Source organism: Rutilus rutilus (assembly GCF_951802725.1).
Source record: "Rutilus rutilus genome assembly, chromosome: 11".
NCBI classification, from domain to species: domain Eukaryota; kingdom Metazoa; phylum Chordata; class Actinopteri; order Cypriniformes; family Leuciscidae; genus Rutilus; species Rutilus rutilus.
Window position 1 is genome coordinate 3,563,382 of NC_140216.1, and position 22,807 is coordinate 3,586,188.

At 37.5% G+C, this 22,807-nt stretch overlaps 2 protein-coding genes across 3 annotated transcripts; both read right to left on the reverse strand.

Moving 5' to 3' along the window:
* Nucleotides 1-973: 973 nt before the first annotated feature.
* On the reverse strand, nt 974-9,682 carry sesn2 (sestrin 2). The gene is made up of 10 exons (XM_084423994.1): nt 9,451-9,682; nt 8,611-8,673; nt 8,053-8,241; nt 5,698-5,880; nt 3,925-4,137; nt 3,684-3,825; nt 3,308-3,420; nt 2,260-2,450; nt 1,905-2,049; nt 974-1,536 (listed from the first exon to the last, which is right to left on the reverse strand). The coding sequence occupies exons 1-10, from the start codon at nt 9,475-9,477 to the stop codon at nt 1,450-1,452; spliced, it is 1,353 nt and encodes a 450-aa protein (XP_084280120.1). The 5' UTR covers nt 9,478-9,682; the 3' UTR covers nt 974-1,449.
* Nucleotides 9,683-12,062: 2,380 nt separating this feature from the next.
* matn1 (matrilin 1) lies at nt 12,063-22,364 on the reverse strand. Of its 2 annotated transcripts, XM_084423992.1 has the most exons (8): nt 22,184-22,364; nt 18,572-18,918; nt 16,734-16,956; nt 15,300-15,428; nt 13,519-13,923; nt 13,279-13,431; nt 13,113-13,193; nt 12,063-12,353 (listed from the first exon to the last, which is right to left on the reverse strand). In XM_084423992.1, the coding sequence occupies exons 1-8, from the start codon at nt 22,263-22,265 to the stop codon at nt 12,304-12,306; spliced, it is 1,470 nt and encodes a 489-aa protein (XP_084280118.1). In that variant the 5' UTR covers nt 22,266-22,364; the 3' UTR covers nt 12,063-12,303. The 2 variants fall into 2 exon arrangements, with proteins under 2 accessions (XP_084280118.1, XP_084280119.1); XM_084423993.1 differs by lacking the exon at nt 15,300-15,428 and having other exon boundaries at nt 22,184-22,354.
* Between the last annotated feature and the right edge of the window lie 443 nt (nt 22,365-22,807).

Here is a 22,807-nt window from a genome sequence, read left to right on the forward strand (position 1 = left end):
AATATTAGGTAATCAATAATTACTTAAGATTAGCTTCATTAACTGACACATTATAAAGAACATTATCGTCTGTCTGAGACGTAATCATTCATCATTTTTACTATGAAAATAGTCATAAAATTCATCACTACTTACTCAAGTGTTACCCCTATGCAGGAACTACTAGTGATCTGGACCATTATTTTAAAGTGAAAAACATATTTTTCACTTAATTTCAAAATAATGGTCCAGATCACAAGTAGTCCTTGAAGAGTGACTAGGTAACACTTGAGTAAGTAGTGATTAATTTTATGACCACGTTGAAGGTAAAAAAAGATAATTGCTACTGTCAGACATGATAATGTTGTGATTAGTAATTAATTAGTAATTCTTTATAAGTTGTCATAATTAGTTCTTAATGATGCCAATCTCATTAAGTAACTATTGATTACCTAATAAGGAACTATCTTAGTCCTAAATTCTATATTACTTACTGATTAGTTAATATTGTTTCCATATTAGTTAATAGTTGTAGCTGAGGTGTTAATGTAGAACTACTCTTAAGTCCTTCATTACTTCCTGCATAGTTACTTATTAATGACGGACCATTAATATAAAGTGTTACCAAAACATCTTACAAAATAATACAGGTTTGGAACAACTTGAGGGCAAGAAAATGACAGAATTTTTAGACAAAACAATGGCACTGATATGTTTTAAAGATATGCTTTCAGTTAACACTACTCAAACATGCATTTTAGGCTGGGAAACCGGGGTTGAATAAAAAACAGTGTATACAATTAAAATTCCCCAAAATGTTAAAGTAAACTATTTTTGATGTTAATTTTGTGTTAGACAACACTTTATCAAGCATATTTATAGGCTCTTCATTTATCATGCATCTACTGCTTAAAAACTCATGTGAAATATAGCAAAAGAGCATGTGTAAGCAATTCATGCACATCGTATACAAGCACACGAATCAAAACAGGAATGTCATAGTAAAATATTTTATTATACATAAAAATGCACAAATAACACCCAAGTTTTTCTTTTCATCCAGTTTTGCCCACTATAAATCAGCTCTCAATCTGAGAGAGAAACGGGTCGTTCTTAGTGTCAAACTTACATACACATTCATCAAAACACACACATACACAAAACACAATGAAGAGAATACTGCAGCAGGGCAAAGACACATTCACAGTATAAGAAAAAGACCACAATGAGGCAATTTGCTCATCATAGGACGTGTGCAAAATGATCTGCCTCCTAAATTCAATCATGATCCAGTTGCAGATGATCAATAGAAGCCAAAAATAAGACAAGAGAAAATGAAACAAAATAGCTCTTGAGCCTTTGTGCTTTAAAGTGTGATTGTGTGCAATTTGTGTGAACACATATTATAATCAGAGCTTAATCGTGTATGCAGATCATCACGATTCTGTTTTAATGCTCTTTGGAAAAGCGTTAGGTCATGTAGCGTGTAATTGCTCGGAGAGAATAAAGTAAAGCTGCCTGCAGTCGCGCCTCCATCAGTAACAGGTTCACATGGACCTGCATAAAGAGATCAACACAAATTACACATAACAAGTAACATACATGCATTCGTACTACCCTCAACTGATAAACCCATTTGTGAAGTTCAGGAGAAAAAAAAAAGAGACTATTATTGTTGTGAAACTCATACTGAGACTAATTGTACTGTTACAAGATTAACTAAGCAAGTCACCAGCCGCAATACGAACTTTGTGGATATCTGATTTTATTTTTAAAAGGAGCTTTCAGTCTGACACAACCATCAGGAAAAGTCGAATCCTGAAGAGAACCACTAGAGGCCACTAGCACATCACACCAAAATGCAAACGAAACTTAATGAACACACTTGACACCACCATCAACAAGAAGTCTCACACATCTTGTACCTTTTCTGAGTGACGGAACTGCCTCCAAAAGGAGAAGTACATTCTTGGTGTGGTTTTCTCCGGGTGACAAGCCACTGTCTTCACATACACTTTTAAACTGCGTTCCAACAACTGGTTGACCTCCCCATAATTATAGTCATCATACCTGTGTATGCAAACATTGACATTCACATTAGAACAAATTTAACAACCAAAATGATTGCATTTTATGGCTACCGTTTCCCTGATAATGTGCAGTCCTTACGATAAGGACTATTTTTTCTTCTTATATAAACGTAACCCTGACTCACTTTTATCCCATACAGGCTGAATGTTAATTAGGTCGTTTCATGGCTATGATGCGCGCATGACTGACCTGATGCCGTAAATGCATTGGATATAATTCCAGATGGCTTTCCGCAGCGTAGAAGTGTCCACGTGCGAGTGCATGGCCATGGTGTGATACGTGAGCGCGCACACCACCTGGAATTTCTCATCCAGAAGCTGAGCCATCTCCCCATACAGCCTGTTCATAAGAGAGAAGCCGTGATCTTCCCACGAATAGTCCTGCGAGCGCAAAATCATATACATAGATCAACATCATGCAGCCAGTGTTGTTATTGCTAACTAAATCGAAAACTATTAAATTGAGAAATGAAATCTTAAACGAGTAATTGAAATAAACAAGCTTACGCTAAATTACTAAAACTAACCCAAACCCATTCTAAAAACAAACAAAAAGTTATAAAAAAAGTCAAAAGCACATACAAAATGAACTAAAATGAAACGAAATTTTAATTAAAATGAAACGAAATTTGAATTAAAATGAAAAATTTGAATTAAAATGAAAAAATAAATGAACAAACAGAATAATAAAGGCAAAACCACATAAAATTACTAAAACTTAAACTAAAATGAAACTGAAAATATAAACTAAAACTCAAATAATAAATTAAAGCTAAATTATAGAAATATTTTAAAAACCAAACAAAAAGTAACACAACAAAATTATTAAAACTTAAACTAAAATGTATCTATTATTTAGCTTTTTTTCTTTTATTCAGTTTTAGGGTTATATTTTCAAAACAAACAAAAAAGGTAAAAGCGCGTGACTAAATTACTAAAACTTAAACTAAAATGAAACTGAAAATATAAACCTTAAACTGAAACAAAAATAAATTAAAGCTAAATAGAAATATTTTAAAACAAACAAAGACTAATAAAAAGGGAAAAGCACATAGCAAAACTACAAAATTTAAACCAAGAAAACATAAAAATAAAAGCTAATTAAAAAATTAAATACTATAATATTATATAAATAATACTAAAATAACACTAGTTCTAATTCACATTATATATTTCAGCAAAAAAGTAAATCTTTGAGACTGTGTGTGAGAAATATATATATATATATAGCACTGAACCTGAGCTCTCATGGTTGGAGGGGCCTGCACTCCTCTAGGACTAAAATCCTGGTAAGTAAAATCTGCATCCACAACGAACTGCGAGACACAATCAGGAATAACGGAGCGCTGAACTGTAAAACACAGATCAGAGAGTGAAGAAAAACATGTTGCAAACTTGTGCTTCTGTGTGTCACATCCATAATAAAGCATGTTCATCTAGGAGGAAAAATGCACTAATTTGAATGTTATAAAATTGCTTAAGAAAGTTATATTTATGGGATGTACTGTAATTATTCAACTTCATCATGTGCATAAGCTACAACAGAGGACTATTTTGACCCAGTAGAAGTGTGTTGAATTATTTCTATGTGTGTGTGTGTGTGTGTGTTCCTACCATCAGCAGGTTCCAGCAAACTCTCTGTCCTTTCTCTTTCAAAGCGAGTAACCATCTCCTCCTGAGTAAACTCTTCACCTTGCTGCCGAACCTTCATCATCTTCTCCATCAAAAGCTTAACCTCGTTCACAGCCTCGGACCACTGCACACAGACACATAAACACACACACATGAAAGAGATTTACCTGAAAAAACTAACAAACTAAATCTTATCTTGATAAAGCAGTCATGATTTCAATACCTCTTGCTGGTTTCTGGCCTTGTCTCGGGCAGAACAACAGGACTCTGTGGGCGAACACGGCTGGAGCGACGGATCTCCTGACGGCTCAGGCTCGGGGAGAATCCCACAACCCCACACAAACGAGGCCAGAGAGTGGGCATGGCTCATCAGAACAACCGCCTGAATCAGTTCTGCCAGAGACCATCGAGCCTCAGCACCAGGACAAACCAACTCCTGTCAATATACAAGAGGTTTCTTAAAAACAGTGACTACAACAGCGGCCAAAAAGTTACGTCCGGAGGGCATGTTTGCTTTTAATGACCCTACAAGTTAGAAAATATGAGGATCATATTTTATATGTTTTAAGTATTTTAAATATGAGGGAAGAACAAAAGACTAAACTTGATTACGGTATTTATCTGAGAAAATTATTTGGCAAAGTGTCTGTGAATGAATTCACTAAAATGAAGGTGTACAATAATATTTGAAGAAAAATAAAATAATTTAACATTTTCTCACTAAATAAATGATCGTTATTGTAAATGCTGCAACTATAGCTGTGCTGCTAAACTGTAGTAGCTTTTACTCATTTACTACCATGAGATTCCTTTTGTGCCAAAATGAGTCGACTACATTGTGCTGTACACGTCCATGTCTCAGTTTTATACTTTATAAGACTAAATTAAATCTGTTTATCATATAAAGCGACCGAGTCTCTTCAGAAAATTTGTACTAAACAAACCGCTCAATTCATATGCATTATTTGTACAATCTCTTTATGAACATTTTAAAGCGGCAAGTTGCGTAGCTGTCAATGGAGGGACAGAAAGCTCTCAGATTTCATCAAAAAAATCTTTATATGTATTCTTAAGATGAACTGAAAGTCTTACAGATTTGGAACGTAATTAATGACAGAATTTTAATTTTGGGGTTAACTAACCCTTTAAAGGGGTGGTATAATGCCCTTTTCACAAGATGTAATATAAATCTCTGATGTCCCCAGAGTGTGTATGTGAAGTTTTAGCTCAAAATACCCCACAGATATTTTTATATAGCATGTTAAAGTTAAAGTAAACGCACTTTTGTGTCTGTCCCTTTAAATGCAAATGAGCTGCTGCTCCCGGCACAGGGGGCGGAGCTACAACAGCTTGCACTCACACAGACATGCACTGATTTAAAAAAACATATAGTCAGAAAGATGGAGAGACTCAAGAAGAAGTGACAACATGTAGACAACATTTCTGAATAGTTAGTTGATGAATTTATGAAGCTGATGTGTAGTTATCTTCTAGTCATTGATTAGCATATTCTGTCTTGATAATCTATAAATGTAAATTTTTATGTAGGCGGGGTTTATGTCAATTTTAGGGTTTGTGATGATAACCCTCCCACTAACCCAAGAGGAAGCTTGTGTGGTCCCTACCAGCCGTTTGTTGTAGTCCTTAAAAAGCTATTTCTTTAAAAGAAAATATCTCCCTTTACTTTGAACTTTGAGCGTTGTAACTTTGCAGATGTTGTTTATGCTCAAACAGCAACATTACACACTAACTAAAGTTAGAAAAGTGAAATCATAATCAACCACCTCTTTAAGGACCCATTAGCCTCCGCCATCTAGAGTTTCATAACAGAACTTTGTATTGATTAACTAGGAATTACATTAACAATAAGGTACAATAAGGTTCTTCTCCCAGTAAGGTACAATAAGGTTCTTCTCCCAATAAGGTACAATAAGGTTCTTCTCCCAATTTCCTCCTCAAAGTAGCTTCCCCAACCCTGATGATCTGTGCGTTTTACCTGTATGTGTTCCTGCGTGATGATCCAGGGTCTGTGTGCCAGCAGTTTGTTGAGAGTCTGCAGGTGCTGTATTTTAGGTGGTGCAAAGTCAAGTCCTCTAAGCCAGGACTCATCTCCACCAGCCAGCAGAAAAGCAGAACTGTGGTGCTGAACTAAATACGAGCACTGGTGACGTGCAGACGCCTGCAAAGACAATTACTGTTGAGTATATTATAAACACTTATACTACGGGGCTGTTGAATGCTTGAATCTGATTGGCTGACAAATGTTCTACGGTGTGCAGTTATTTTCGGGGAAACGCACAGCTAAAGTAGTTCCAGGCAGGTTTTGACCGCATTACAGTTTCATATCACTTCGCCAAATGATTTCAGTTATTTCACAAGTCCTTACAGCCTACAACAACAACAACAGAACCAAACCCACAATGACACTGACCAAGCAAATAAATATAGTAAACACTAGGATAAAAAACGGCAAATTATTTCCATGTTTTTTGCGACAAAACTACGTTTTATTATGTACACAAAAGCACCTACTCTCTACAGCTCAAACGCACACACACACACACACACACAGTACGGACACACACTCGCACAGAAACGTGTTGTCAGCGCTGCTCTGGCGATTTTATCACTAAATCAACATATAAGCTATGAGACATTTCTCACTAGCGATGTAATAACAGCCAGTTCTTGGAGCAGATAGACTTACAGTTTGCTATTAGTAGAGACGCTGCTGCCGCACAGACTCAGGTAATTCACACACACTTAAAGGAGAACTCCGGTCAATTTTAACATTGAGCTCATTTTTTTGTACATTTGGAGTGCTGTCAATACAGAGAACAACGACAAAAATCGGTGTTGCCTACACCGAGTTATTCTATTTTTAAAATTTGCACCCTATTGACTTCAATGGGGCAAGTAGTAAGCCTGCTTTTTAGCCTCTTAACATCCTTTAAGTGTCATTACAAGTGCACAGAAAATGTGAGTGATTCCTTCCGAGTGAACACGGGTGGATCTGACTGCAGTAGATGTTAGAGATATTAATAAAAATGAAGTTAATTCAGCCAGCGCTCATACCTTTGTTTACATCCTGTTTTCGGTGGAAGGCCATAGTAAACGATTGTCGAGTTCACGCGCGTTGATCATAGGTACTAAACCTATGCGCGTGAACTCGACAATCGATTACTATGGCCTTCCACCGAAAACAGGATGTAAACAAAGGTATGAGCGCTGGCTGAATTAACTTCATTTTTATTAATATCTCTAACATCTACTGCAGTCAGATCCACCCGTGTTCACTCGGAAGGAATCACTCACATTTTCTGTGCACTTGTAATGACACTTAAAGGATGTTAAGAGGCTAAAAAGCAGGCTTACTACTTGCCCCATTGAAGTCAATAGGGTGCAAATTTTAAAAATAGAATAACTCGGTGTAGGCAACACCGATTTTTGTCGTTGTTCTCTGTATTGACAGCACTCCAAATGTACAAAAAAATGAGCTCAATGTTAAAATTGACCGGAGTTCTCCTTTAATCTCCCTCTATCTCTAATAACTGCATTAATAACTGCATTAGTCTGCTATCAATGGCTCAAGCCTACGTTACTAGCATTACATTTTAGAATTAGCAACAGAGGCTTGGGATTAGATGCGTAACAAATCAGTGTTTTAAGGATTAAAAACCTGACAAATGTCTTGAAATACATCCTCTCAATGTTTTGAGGTGTGTGTGGTAACCGGAATAATTGACTCCAGGCCATTGAATTATTGAAAAATAATGCATACTCGAAATGTAACACCCACTCCACACATTCCCGCCTTGGGTGTGCACTCTTTTTCTAATAATTCACATTATTATAACAATCATAATTCTTTACATTTGAAAGCCGATAACCGATATATTGCCCGATAAATCTAAATCCAAATTTTAATTTAATTTTTGAGAGCCTGATTACAAAAACAAAACTTTTACCATTAAAAGCCATGTCCCAAGCACACAATTATAATATTCTCATTATAATCTTATGTAGCCAATATGATAGCACATAACAGTAATTTTCCTTTTTTTTTTCTCCAAAATATGATCCCAATCATATTTCAAGCAGTTCAAAACCATCATGGTGAACAGTGAGTGCACATCTGAAGTGTCTCAGCTTAAGGAAGTAATCCTTTATTTATCGGCTTTAATATATATCGGTCAAATATTCTTATCGGGCCGATAACGATAACATAAAAAAATTTAACATATATCGGCCGATACCAATATGGTGGCCGATATATCGTGCATCCCTATTTAAAACTTGCAATCTAACTTTTAAAAAGACATCAAACAAAAATATAAACCTCCTCCCTCACCAAGATGATTATGAAATGTCTCCATGACAAAGGCAGTGGACCATCCAGTTGGAGCAAAGCATGCTGGGTGCGCAGGAAACAGGTCAAGTAGGTGGGATGTAGTCCCATCGTCATGATGAAATGATCGGCGCGTCCCTCTGACAACGGAGCCTCTGACATCACTTCCTGTGCGGCCCCTTCCTCCAGAATCTGACACATACAGATATTCAGTGATCCGTAAACACTGACAACAATACTATATCTATCATCTAAAGGGGCGGTCACATGTACTGTTGCTCAGAGATATTTCACGTGCGAAATACAGGCATTTCAAAAGGAATCTGTGCAATCAGGAGTTATATATATATTATTTTGTTTTTGTTTTTATTGTTATTTTGATTCTAATTTTTTATTAAATTAATTATTAGCTTTTCATAAACCTAATAAATCCTTACAATTCCCTCATAAACCCCAGTTTGGAAAACCCAGATCTAAAAAAAGAGATCAGAATTTGTTGGAGGTAAAGACAAATACCATAAACTCAAAAACAAGGATGTTAAAAACAACAACAACATGCACCTCTTCAACTGGGATAAAGGCACTGGGACCCAAGGGCAACGCCTGGGGTGCGTCTGATTCCTCCTGAGAAAAAGAAAGAGAGACAATAGAGATGCAATAAATATAAGGCTCTCTGATGTCTATTTAAAACGTTTAGGGAAAATATTAAGCCGCCTTTTATCAGACAGATATTTTTGCATTATCATACAACTGGTACCAAGCTATCATTCCTAGGCTGCGTTTCCCAAAAGCATCGTAAACTTAAGTTGATCGTAAAACAATTAGGCTTACGATGCTTTTGTGAAACGCAGCCCAGTATGATAAAAACAGCTTACTAACGACTAAATGGGTGCGAGTCATTTGCACAAATCGATTCATTCGAACTATTAATTTCAATAAGAACATTTAAAACGATTCAGTGGTTCTTTGCGTCATCGTGCGGTTTATTAAAATCAACTCGGTTCCTTATTGACTAAACTGTCATCCAATCAAGTCTTAAACATATTTCACATAAGTTTTATCAAAAAAAAATATATATATATATTAAGCTTTCTTTTCGCCTCATCAGTCAAACGGTACACACCCCCAAACTGTCATGTCCAAAGGAAACGGTTCTAGGTTCAGTGACTCAGTGAGTCGTTGACACGAAACCGATTCAGTCCGATTCATAAATAAATAATTCGACCGGTTTAACAGTTTCACTCAAACAAACAATTGTTTCACGAAACTGACATCGCTAAATGGACCTTTTAGTCAAAGCATCGACTAGAAACTTTATAAGTGTGCCGTATAAAGCAAGACACTAGACGCCGACACAGACATATTAAGAGTGACTCGGTCAGACCGGCTAAATGAGCTCACCTTCATCGGACGAATATAGGTGTTCATAAGTCACAGGTTGAACAGAATATTGATGAAAAAGAGTCTTGCAGGGTTTGTGCTCTATGACTTCATTATGCCTGTTGTGGAAAGCAGGAAACAGCACCGGGAGGAGGCGTGGCGTACGTGAACAAACAGCGCCGGACTCTTGCATCACCTCTCCGGCGCAACATGACGCAACCCGCCGGTAACGGAGATCCGAGCTCCGGGCTCCAGCTGTAACTGGGTAGGGTTCGGTTAAAGTATAACACTGTAAGAGTCGTGAGTTCAGTATTGATTAACTGAAAGGGGATGTATGGATATGTTTCCCAAATCCATTTGAGAAAGAGCTGTGTTCTTTTTTTCTTTTTTATTATCTCATTAGCAGGTTAACTTAGATCAGGTTGCATAAACTGCTAAGTTTCTTAAAAGTTAGTCATCTTTTTTTCTTTCTTTGTTCATAACTGTTTTAAGTCAGTGACATAAGGCATCTTCATACAGAAAAAGCTGCACAGAAACAACATCTGAAGCGGCATAAAATCACAAAATGTGCATTTACACAGAATTCTGAGCAGACACAGAGCCGCTTTAGAGCAGCCTTAACTCGGCTGTGTAAAGATGCCTATAACGCAGTTTGGTCTAATTTGATATTAAAAAGTAATACTGGTCGGTCGGTCTTACTAGTAGGCTACTTAAGACAGTCTTAACATGATGGCTATGCTTATGCAACTGGCCCCTGCTGGTCTACTGTAAATAAGCATTTATTTGACAGGTAGCTTTAGGTTTCACAGAAAGGGCTTCTTAGATTAAGCCAGGATTAGGCCTTAGGTCAATTAGGTCATTTAAGTAGCTTTTATAAGTGTGCCTTAGATAAAACTTTACTGATGTTCATCTTGAGGCGAAACAATGGCATTGACATATTTTGAGATATGTCAGTGCAAGTTACTGTAAGTTAAAACAGCTCAAACATGCATTTTAGTGTGGGACTAGCCTTAAACTTTGTCTGTGAAACCGAGAGTTAAAATAATAAACTGGTCCGAGCTCGTAGACCATCTTGGACAAGCAACAAACCATGGATAAGCTTTCCATGTCAGCTTAAAGTCACCTTGAAATTAAAATTCACGCATCCTCCTAATGATCTTAATGTGGACGGTTGCATAAACTGCTTAGACTAGTTTTAAAAGTTAGTCATCTAAATTTTTTCATCAATACTGCTCCTAACTTTTAACATAAATAGATTGGTCTAATTAGAAAAAGAACAATGATTAGGCCTAGCCCTTGGGTAACTGCTAGTTGGTCAAACTAGTTCTTAAAGGGATAGTTCACCCAAAAATGAACATTCTGTTATCATTTACTCACCCTCAAGTTGATCCAAACCTGTATGAGTTTCTTTCTTCTGTTGAAAACAAAAGAAGATATTTTAAAGAATGTTGGTAATCAGACAGTTGACGGCACCCATTGACTTACATAGTAGGAAACAAATACCTTACAAGTCATTGGCTACTACCAAGATTCTTTAAAATATCTTCTTTTGTTTTCAACAGAAGAAAGAAACTCATACAGGTTTGGAACAACTTGAGGGTGTGTGATGACAAGATTTTCATTTTTGGGGGAACTATCCCTTTTAGGCCACAGTCTTACCATAGCGGCTACGTTTACGCAATGGCCCACAGTTCATCCGTGCATATTTAACTTTTTTTTCTGGACTGGACTGAAATCGCATAGCAGGCGAAAAACAAAATGTGAAAAGAGTATGTTTGAATTCACTGTATTCATAAAAGAGTAGGCAAAAAGTACACGGATGACTTGTTACTTCCACTAAGACATATGATGGACACTACCATCCCGTGAGGCCATGGGGGTTTATGAATGGCAGTCATGCAAATGACGCTGGTAGGTCACATGACAATGACAGCATGGCGATTACATTCATACTACACATTCATTAAATACTTTGTTGTATATCCAACATTTAAAATTGGCTTCTGAAGTAAAATCAGATAATTAATGACGGCTCTGTAGTTAGAGAGAGAACGCCTCATTAATTTCATCTACAACCTTTCATTACCACGGATGTTACATGACTACAGCTGCTATACCCTTGCACTTTACATCCCTCTGTACCCGGGGCTCCTAATAATTACACAGAACATTTTCTCTTATGTAACCTTGTATTGAAGTAATGAAGCCTACGCATCTGTTCGACACACACACACACAAAACAAGGACACAACAAACAAAAACACAGACACAAAATAGGATTTTATTGAATCATCACAAGCAGCATGTTTAGCACTTGCAGGGTCAGTGAATGTTTGCCCTTGAGTTACGTGTGTGTGTGTGTGTGTGTGTGTGTGTGTGTGTTGTGTCTGTGTATGTGTGTGCTTCATGGAGTGTTTTATCTGAGAAAATAATCAAGCATTCACACATTTCAAGTCAAAACTTATATTAAATTACCATTACATATATATTCCTTATAAAATAATACTTTCGGGGCAGAATCTGAAAGAATGTGTTTGAGAAAGAGGAATGAAGAAAGACAGTATGATTTAATAGACACACCACCTCCCCACAGGGAAGACTTTATTGTCCATGTTGTACGTGAAGATCTTCTCAGATTTTTTTTTTAGTCAAGCTTACAGGGTTTTGTTGAAGGGGGAGATGGTTGTTTGAAAACTGACACCTTTCGCTTTTATTCAGTGCTCCATCCCCATGGACAATATAGTGATGAAGGCAAAGAGGCAGAAAAGAAATGGAGTGGATCTTAAGCATCAGGGTCAGAGGTCACAGGAGACTTTTTTTTTTTTACAAGAAAAGAAAGGGATGTTAGTGTAAGAATTAGAGGTTGGCTCCTTCTCAAACTATCTTGTTCTCCAGGGCAGCGATCCTTTTCGTCACAGCGTCCAGTGATGCTTTTGTCAAGGAAATGATGCAATAATACCATCCTAACCTGCGCTAAACATTTCTGATGCTTTATGCATTTATGGCTATAACATTTCTTTTAGAGATGCAACAATAACAAAATTCTGGTCAAAGCCGAAAAAGATTTTCATGTTATGGCTGATAATCAGTAAATGACTGATATTTTATTTACTATATTTGTATATACTTGTTTTATATTCATATACAGAACTTATTATTTTATATATTACATTTTTAATACAATATATTCAATTATATAATATTTTGTCTAAACAATTAAAATATATTTGCTAAATATATTTTATTTTGTATTATTTTTATAGTTTACAAATATATTTTATATATATATATATTTAAATTTTTTTTATAGATATTAAAGAATTATTGTTTTGAGATTATATGAGGACAAAGAAAAGTACAAATAGCTGAAAATGAGCATGCACAATTAAATGTTCAACATCGGCCTGTAAATATATCCTATAAACCCAATATAAATATCCAATATTTGCCATTAACCACTATATCATGCATCCCTAATTTCTTTTGATTTTAATTACCATACAGCGAGTCCAAATGTGTTTCATCTCAAAACCCTCTTAAAAAGGCACATCTTACGTAAAAAGATGACACATTCAGCTAATTCAGTTGCATTATGTACATCAATATTGAATATTGAGCGTAATAGGAATTTGTGTAGTGTGTATTTTCAGCATGGCAGAAACACTTTGTTTAGGAAAGGATATATTTCTTTGTTAATGCCTGTAGTGTCTCCTCCACCTTTTTCTGGAACTTGACGAGGGAATTACATTCACAGGGATCTTCCGCTGTAAGTAATAGCACAGCAAAAAAAATAAAATCAATTGATGAAATGCTAGTTTCAATGCTTATTTTTTTTGTGGTTTTACTTACGTTGACAATCATTGATTTGCAGATTCTTGGCAATTTGGTTCATGGTTTTGAAGTCAGCCGTGTAGAAGTAATGGTCGGCGACAGGAGCAGAGGCGATCTCTCTCAGCTCGTCCTCGACAGCATTGCCAACGCCCACAGCAAACATTTCAAAGCCTAAACACGCACACGGTGCACTGTTAAAACACTCATACACATTGCACTTTGCATTGCATTTCTGTGTGTGCATTTGTTTCCCCTGACCGCTCTCCTTGGCCTTCCTGGCGGCGTCTCCAATGTAGTCTTGCGACCTGCCATCAGTGAAGACAATGCCGACCTTTGCCACTCCAGGTCTGGCGCCCTGGTTAGGAGTGAAGCTGCTGTCCACCAGGAAATTGATGGCCTGGCCAGTCATGGTTCCCCTCTCCATATAACCCATCTTTTTCACAGCTTCTTTGAGGGCCTTTTTGTTGTTGTAGCGTCCCAGAGGAAACTCCTGCTTCACCGAGCTGGAATACTGCACCAGTCCCACATGAGTGTTGGTTTCTGACACGTCCAGTTTGTCGATGATCAGGTTGATCCATTTCTTGACCAGCTCGAAGTTCTCTGGTCTCACACTCTTGGACCCGTCGATCAAGAAGACCACGTCTGTGGCTGCGTTACTGCAAGCTGAGATAAGAGAGATAAAGTGTTTGTTGAAAGGGGTTTCCAAACTAAACAGGGGGCCGAAAAAAAAGAAGAAAAAAAAAATTTATTATAAGATTTATTATTATTACTGATTAATTTTTAGTTTCTCTTTTCTATAGAGAATTAATGGCATGGGATTAATGGCCCTAGATTTCAACAGTAAAAATTAAAAAATGTATCTGCATATATTTTCTAGGGATGCACCGTTATGAACATGTTGTCCGATACCGATAACCGATAATTCTTTATACTTGAAAGCTGATAGCCGATATATTGGCCGTTAAATCTAAATCCAAATTTTTTATATAATTTTTTAGAGCCTGAAACAAACATTTCACCATTAAAAGCCATGTCCCAAGCACACAATTATAATGTTCTCATTATAATTTTATGTTGCTTATATGACAGGTCGTGGCATATTACACTTTGCATTAATTCTGCACGTTGCACTTAACTGTGTTTTCCTTTTTGAAGTGATTTCAATCATATTTCAAAACCATCATGTTGAACAGTGCACATCTGAAGTGTCTCAGCTGAAGGAAATAATGCATTAAAAACGGCTTTAATACATCGTCCAAATTTTCTTATCGGGCTGATAACAATAACATTAAAAATGAACATATATCGGCCGATATCGATATGGTGGCCGATATATTGTGCATCCCTAATATTTCCGTAAAAATCTTCCTTGCGACATGGACATAATCTTAAAACATAACATGTTTATACATCTAACATTACTAGTGGGTATATTTTATATATTTTCCAGATAATATTTCCAAAAACTTGCCAAAGAATTCAGTATAGTGACAATTATATATTTTTGGATACTTTTTTTTTTATAATAATCTTTTATAATTTATTTTCTCACACATAATAAATGGATCTTGAGGATTAAGAACATTTTTTAAATAATTAAATTAAAATTTATTTAAAGGCTTTTTACATTTGATTAATTCTCGAGTGCCTTGGCCTTTCTTAAGTTTAACTATCTCTCATCCAAAGAGCACCAGGATACGAAGATTTTTACCCCAGTGTCTTGTTTTATAATAACTTATGAATAATAATAATTTATGAAAATATATAGAAGTGTTATATTTTATAGGACAAGGATGTTGCCATATTTGAGGGTCACATTTACAAGCCTAAAACCATTGTGGTAACTGAACTCAAATTATAAATGGGCCATTTAGTCGCATGATTTTGTCCATTTAGTGTTGGTTAGTAAATGTCTCTTGGCCAATACGATTCTGATTCATCTTTAAAGCAGGGGTTTTTATATACACCCAAATCTGCACATGTATATGGAGTCTTTTGCTCATGTGTTTGACTCTTACCCAGCATTCACACATACTCACCGCTGCATGTTCGGCCGTCGCCCGCGAGTGTGTGACCCTCTCTGCAGGCGCACTTGAAAGATCCGGGTGTGCTGATGCAAATGTGCTCACAGTCATGATCGCCTGTCGCGCATAGGTCCGACACAACCGCTACCATGAATGTAACACACACACACACACCGGGTGGGGGAAGGAAGGGTTAGCGAGGAGAGAATTACTCTATGTGAAAGTGGGAACTCAAGAAAATCAATGCGTTTTAACAATCCGCTGCGCTCGAAACGAACAGCAAATCTTTAAAACACACAGAAATATGAAATATGTCAGAGACTCAGGCACTTCAGGACAGCAGAAAGTTCTACCGCACTGGTTCTCAACCTTTTAAATTTCGAAATTGTGTAAATGATGACAATTGATGAGCAAAAAATGATGTCTTGTTTTCCATTACAAAAATCCAAAAATTCTTTAATCAAGATACATTTACCTGAGAAGCAAAATGACTTGAGATGTTAAGTCTTGTTTTCTGAAAATGTGATCAAAATTAAGAACTTATGCCTAAAATAAGAAAAAAATAACTGCCAGTGGGAAAAAAACAACAACCTTTTACCCTACTTCACTGACTTTTGTTTTGTCACTTCATTTTGTTCAGTTTTTCAGTAAACAAGACTTAGGGCAAAACCCTCTTTTGGTGTAATTTACTAAAGACATGCAGAAAAAAAAATGAACAGTTATTTTTGCAGCTGATCTAATTGCATATGCATTTGTAGGAGTTTCCCTTTCAGACGCAACATTTATGGGACGAGAGTATTTAAATAAATCCCGCAACATTACCTAAGGTTTGCTGTAGTCAGTTTACTGGTATTTTCAGCATTAATTAACGCCCAAAAAAGCATGTCTTATTCCATTTTGCGCTTGGTAGTTTGTGTTGGTCATTATGTAAATGATTGTGTTGGTCATTATGTAAATGATTGTGTTGGTCATTATGTAAATGAGCTGCTGCGTCCTTGTCCTTTAATTAGCACATGGTCAATAGATCATCCGCAGAGCTTTCGACTCCCATCAGTGCTTTTATGGGATTGCGGCCTTACGCTAATTTGCCCTGTTTAGTAAATCTGGCCCCTCATTTCTTATGTCATCTTGCCTCTCAAGTAAACAGTGTAGATATTTGTACTGGAAAACAAGACAAATACTGAGTAAGAAAATCTTTTTTCCAGTGTATCACCAAGCTGAGAACCACTGCACTGCAGCGACTACGATCACATCAGTGATGAATACACATGCTTTTACTTCCTCGCCCCGGAGAACCGAGCGCAGTGGAGCATCAAGCACACGGTGGAGATCTACGTCTGGAGTGAGATTAATGATATCATGCCCTCGTATATACACCTTTACTATCGCTGGGCCATGGTGAGGACAGTCTCCAGACCTTTATTCCTTTCCCCTCGTCCTCTCACTTACCACAGAAGGCCTCCTGGAACTTCTTGGTGAGCTTCTCAATGAGGCTGTAGCTCTCCACGTAGTCCACGTGATCATCCAGAGGCTCGCTGGCCATTTGCCTGAGCGTGGTCATTTCCACACGGCCCACTCCGATGGCAAATATCTCAATGCCGGCCTCACGCGCCTTTACTGCAATGTCACGGATGTTGTCCTGCGGTCTGCCGTCAGTCACAATAATTGCCACCTGCAAATGTTTATTAAGGACATTTTTTAATAAAATGATCTAAAACTGGAGATATTCTAGTAGATTCAGATGTTCGTCTGGGCCTAATTCATCCATTGCGGATTACGTAACGCAAGATGCATGTTGCCAACGAGGTTTAATGCTGTTAATGATGCCAATATGGGGGTTTTATGAGATTACAACACTCTTGGTCCGAACCAAAGTTCAATTGCTTCCCCCTTCACATTAGCTGTGTCCCAATTCAGAGGCTGCATCCTTCGAAGGCTGCTTTTGAAGACCGAATGCGTCACAGTGGCGCGACGAAGGCTGTTCCAGTTCAACAGCCCCTTCAAATACGGATTTTACAGCCGAGCCTATCCCAGAGTGGATTTTTATTCTGAGAAAAAGCCAGATTACACGTTAAAAATGTAAGTATTGGGTTTTTAACTTCCTCAACTAGGCCTAACGATACGTGGGGAAAAATAAGTGGTTCAAATGTTGACATATCTTACCAAAATTTGATCGATAGTTCATACTTTTTATTATGTACCTGAATGGACCATGGAGAACATATTGTTTGTGATTCCTGTTTTCTTTTCAGACATTTTTTTTTTTCACTTTTGGTTTTGTTTCCAACGCATCAGCACGTAGCGGCACTTGTGTCCGTCTGCCGCGAACGAATTGCAAATGTTCTAAAGAACGTGAGAGTCCATTTCTGTTGAAGGCGAGATATACATTCTCTCTGCTTGCACTGCGTCAGTCACGCTAGTCAGGAAAGTGAGTGAGAACACACACAAACACACAGTTTTATCAAATCTCTACGTCATCCGTAGCATTTCACTTCCATGATTTAGTACGATTACATTCATATCAGCAGCAAACGGATTTGGGTGCTGTTCGCAGGTGCGCAAACGAGTTCGGAAGACAGTGTTCATATCATTTACGAACCAAACTCTGACTTAAATCGAACACAGGTGTGCACCAAAAGTCCTAGGCTGTGTTCGAAATCGCCCCTTTCCCCTTAACAGGGCACTATTTGAGGGGACAGTCGTTTGTAGTGGTGTCCGAAACCATAGTGGACGTTTTCGAGTGCACTCATTCAATCCCACAATGCACCGCAATAACAAGCGTACGCTAAACGGCTAGAGAATACCCATAATGCACTGCTAGAGTCGTGCCGAATGAATTACTCGTCAGAATGGCGCCGCAGCTGAATCATCCATACATCCATTTTCAAAAAGCGCTGGTCCAATGAGGGTACAGCGTAATATCATACTGGTATAAATTCCTTTTTACTTGATTTTTAAATCGTTTAATCAAGGTTTAGTTTCCATGACAGAGTTCAAGATAAATCTTTTCATTACTAATCAAGCTGCCAGTTTGCTAGCCTATGTTTCAAATGATTAATAAACAGCAACCACATAACTATGCAAAAGCAGCAGCCCTTCAGTGTCCGAACTCGTTGTCATTCACTCATTCAGGCGGACTATATTAGTGGACTAATATAGGGAATAGTGAACTTTTTTTTCTTTTAAAAGAACCTTTTTTCAAACATAAAGTACCTTTTGTGCATTTGAAAGGTTCCATTGATGTCAAACCATATATCCCAATATTTATAAGAGTGTATGACTCTGACCTTGCTGATGTCGGGGGATTTGCGCGCTCCCTCGGCTTCGCTGAAGGCCACGTTAATGGCGAACTGGATGGCGAGGCCTGTCATGGTCCCGGTGGACAGTGGCTCGATCTTGGACACGGCCTTGACAAGCGCACCCTTGGTTTTGTGGGACTTCAGAGAGATTTCGTTCTTCACCCGACTGGCGTAGTTAACGACACCCACGCGAGTAGCATCAGCTCCGACGTTCAAACCGTCGATCACTTTGGTCAGGAAGACCTTGACCTGCTCGAACTCAGAGGGCCGGACACTTCGAGAGCTGTCGATGATGAACACTACATCAGTGGGCTTGGTGTTACACAAGCCTGCAGCTGGAAAGAGTGAGAGGACAGAGAGAGGATGTAAATATGTGAGATCGATCGAATATGTTTAGACCCCAGACACTAATTATTTACTTGCGGTCACTATGACATTTTGCTATTTATTGATGATGGCAAAAAAAAAGGCTCAATGGTTTTCTATATATAATAACCCTATAGGGTTCTTGACTCGATTTGAAATGTTCTATATAAGGAGAAATGTCTTAAATGATTGCATAATATCTTCATTTTTAACAGGTTTTCTTTTTTTCTAGTGATCAAGTATGTTTATGAGCTGTTTAATTCATAACATTTCGTCAAATTAATTAAAACTAAATTAATTAATTAATCAAATCTAAATCCATAATGACCACATGATGGGAACCCCTAAAATGTTCTATATATGAAGCACCTGACAGAACACTTTAGGTACAACTTTTCCTTCTAAGAGTGTCTTATTAAGATGGTGAATGTACTGTGGTAGAAGTTTTTCAAAGTGGTCTGACTTGAGGTATTTTTAGAAGATATAAAAGGTCTAACCTGTGGGGACGGCGTCCCGTCTAAGAATACACTAGGCCTATAACTGTCTTCTTAACACTTCCGAAGTGTTCAGTATGCTAAAATCTTTCCTTAGCTGTGAACATTAGTGATCACCTGTTCACCTCCTGATGAAATGAAGGTTTATTCACGAACAACAGAGAAACTCTCCGAACAGATTACACACACTTATTTACTGCATTCTTGATCATTAAACACTGAGAGAGAATCAGTTGACATTAACATGATGCATGCATGTGATGTGGAGATAATATTCCCTGTAACCTCACTGGTTACAACCCAATTGAATCATACAGTCTAAATATTAAAGTCACCCTGCAGTCGATCATTTTATCCCTTTAAACTCACCTTTGATCACCAAAATGACATATTAAAAAAAAAATGTCTTCATGCCTTAAAATAGCTCGAATGTAACTCGACACCCTTGCCTCATTTAGTATACGTGGTTCTATGAATATGCAAATGAAACCCGCCTCCACTCACTCGCTCCAGCTCAGAGATCCACTCGTTGACGATCACACGTTGATCTGATTGGTTACAAGGTAGTTTGTGACGTCAGAAACACCAGCGATTTCAAAGCGTGTTTTTGAGACTGTCTTTGGTTCATTGCAGTTTTAAGGAGAAAATACTCAGCAATGGTGTCGACTTATGAATTTACACATGCTTTGTCTTAAAGCATATTAAAAACACCACATAGACACATAACCAACATTAAAAACTTGATTTTCACCACAGGGGGACTATAAATCATGTGAGTGATTGAACTCTCCTGCAAGGCCTATTATTTATTTAGAAGAGAAGTAGTTTATAGGACATTTCAACACCACTGACTTCAACACAAGCAAATTTTTTTAACCATGAAGTAAGTATTGAGTAAAATGTAATAGAAGGTAATCATTAAAACCATAGTACCATCTGTTTTCATCTTCCTCAAATTACTTTCATTTCACATTTTCAGGACTCTTGACTTCTCATCATTCTTTAGAAAATACTGTGTCCTACATTTACTCTAATTTACTCAGTCTTCAGTGTCACATGATACTTCAGAAATCATTCTAATATGATGATTTGATGCTCAAGAAACATTTCAGATTATTATCAATGTTGAGAAAAGTTGTGCTGCTTGGTATTTTAGTGGAATCCGTGATTCATTTTTACAGGATTCCTTGAGAAATAGAAAGTTCAAAAGAACAACATTTATTTGAAATAGAAATCTTTACTTTATAAATGTCTTTTCTGTCACTTTTGATCAATTGAATGCCTCCTTGCTGAATTAAAGTATTAATTTCTTTATTTTTTTTAAACACACACACACACACACACACTTCTGAACAGCAGTGTACAAACTGGCGTGAGGGAAAGAAAGTGAGAGTGAAAACCAGACAGTCTGCGTGTAGCTCAATAAATGTACAGTGTTGGCCGTTCTCATAATAACTCCCATTGATTATACATTCAGCCTCAGGTATGCACACACACGCAGATTTACACACACACACACGCGTGCGCGGTACAAGGCCTCTTTGTGTACAAATGTAGACATTTAAAACCTTAAAAACACATTTTCCTTGAGGACATACAAGTTGTGAACAACCACTGGAAACATAACCCTAATTACCTACTTGATTGAAGCATCTCTCTCAGTTTTTAACACCTAGACCTGCGAAAATTAAACTAATAATTAAATACGAGGCGCAGCTTTAAAGCACAGAAAAGCACTGGAGGAGATAATGTGATTCTACACAGACTTTGAAATGAAGGCTTCACAGTACATGCTCTTTAAAGGTCACACATTTGCTAAGCATTGAACTCTACCATCCAAACTGTTGTGTAAAACAAAACATATAGGCGAATATAATGAATTTAAATACATTTTTTGCACCTCAGTCTTTCCACAGATGTGATAATGCTTGTGTCCACGCTTCTTAACCGGCTTAAACCAGCAAAACTACCTGGTTCAGCAAAAAAGCCAATGCTGATTGACCTGTATTTTTGAGCTATTTTGTCTGGTTATCAGGTTATTCAGCACACAGGTCATTAATTGAATTAATTAACTAATTGAACCAGCTAAACTGACTGATTAGTTAGCGGATATATAAACTCACTGCAAAAAAAAAAGTTTTTTTTCTTTTTTTTTTCTGGCTTTCCAGTATAAATATCTAAACATTCTTAAATCAAGATGCATTTACTTGAGAAGCAAAATGACTGAAGATGTTAAGTCTTGTTTTCTGTAAAACTGTGCTTAAAACAAGTCAGAATATCAATGATGTAAGAAAAATAATCTTGCTTTCCCTTTGAATTACTGTACACTCTAAAAAATGCTGGGTTGTTTCAACCCAACGTTGGGTCAAATACGGACAAACCCAGCCATTGGGTTACATTTTTAAATTACATTTTTAACCCAACGTTTGGGTTTGTCCGTATTTGAAGTTGGGTTAAATTTTTTAGAGTGTAAGTTTATTTTTCGGACCCCTCTGGCAGATATTTCTTTTATTATTCTAGGCTTACACTCACAAGAGTGTGAGACTTAACATCTTCAGTCATTTTGCTTCTCAAGTCAATGCATCTTGATTTAAGAATGTTTAGATTTTTTTTTTTTTTGGGATGAAGTTTGCTCTCCATTACAGCATTTAACCGTAAAACATTAATCCCGTCGGCACTGTCAGCATCCAGTGATAAATGAATGACACTGATGGATCTGTTAATGATGCTATTTTCTTACCCATAGCAGCAGCATTTCTCAGATCCACGGTGGCTTGAGCTCCCAGGATGCATAGCAGCATCACAAACCCCGGCAACGTCATACTGTAATGCGGCGTGAGTCCTAATGACCTGCTCGACTACCAGAGACAGACTGATTCACAGCGAGAGAAGCGTGCAGGTTATCAACACACACATATTCACAGATACACACTCAAGTTTGGAGACCCGCCCTCAAATCCGAGCTGTTTTTTAGGGAGGAGGGGGGGATACCTGTCCCGAAAAACCTAGAGTTTGGGTATAGGAAAGACAAACACACCTTGATCTGTGTATGTGTTTGTATAAGAGAAACCGGGTTCATTCGGAGCCCTAGGAGGGGTCTCCAACTTGAGGTTGAACTCAAATAAACATTAAGATGAATCTGTCTTTTCTGGGCACTTTTCCTCTCAAATTAATCTCACACACGCAGGAATTTATGCACAGGAATTATGTGGGAAGCCTCCGTTCCTGATCCAACACAGACGGCCTGTGTTCGGACTGTGTGTACGTGTATGTCTGTGTTTTTCTACTATACACGCCATGCCGTGTCGAGTGTACCTGCTGGGAAATGCCAGGATTGCACGTGAGCATGCGTGTCTGAGACTAA

Excerpts from the sequence above, each read along its gene's own strand:
- sesn2 (XM_084423994.1), bottom strand. The coding sequence starts at position 9,477 with ATGAACACCTATATTCGTCCGATGAAG. Across the intron at positions 8,242-8,610 it reads CCTTTATCCCAGTTGAAGAG|ATTCTGGAGGAAGGGGCCGC; the intron begins GTGCATGTTGTT and ends TGTATGTGTCAG. Across the intron at positions 1,537-1,904 it reads AGTTCCGTCACTCAGAAAAG|GTCCATGTGAACCTGTTACT; the intron begins GTACAAGATGTG and ends CTCTTTATGCAG.
- matn1 (XM_084423992.1), bottom strand. The coding sequence starts at position 22,265 with ATGACGTTGCCGGGGTTTGTGATGCTGCTATGCATCCTGGGAGCTCAA. Across the intron at positions 15,429-16,733 it reads GTTCCAGGAGGCCTTCTGTG|CGGTTGTGTCGGACCTATGC; the intron begins GTAAGTGAGAGG and ends CATTCATGGTAG. Across the intron at positions 13,924-15,299 it reads CGACGGCCGAACATGCAGCG|CTTGCAGTAACGCAGCCACA; the intron begins GTGAGTATGTGT and ends CTCTTATCTCAG.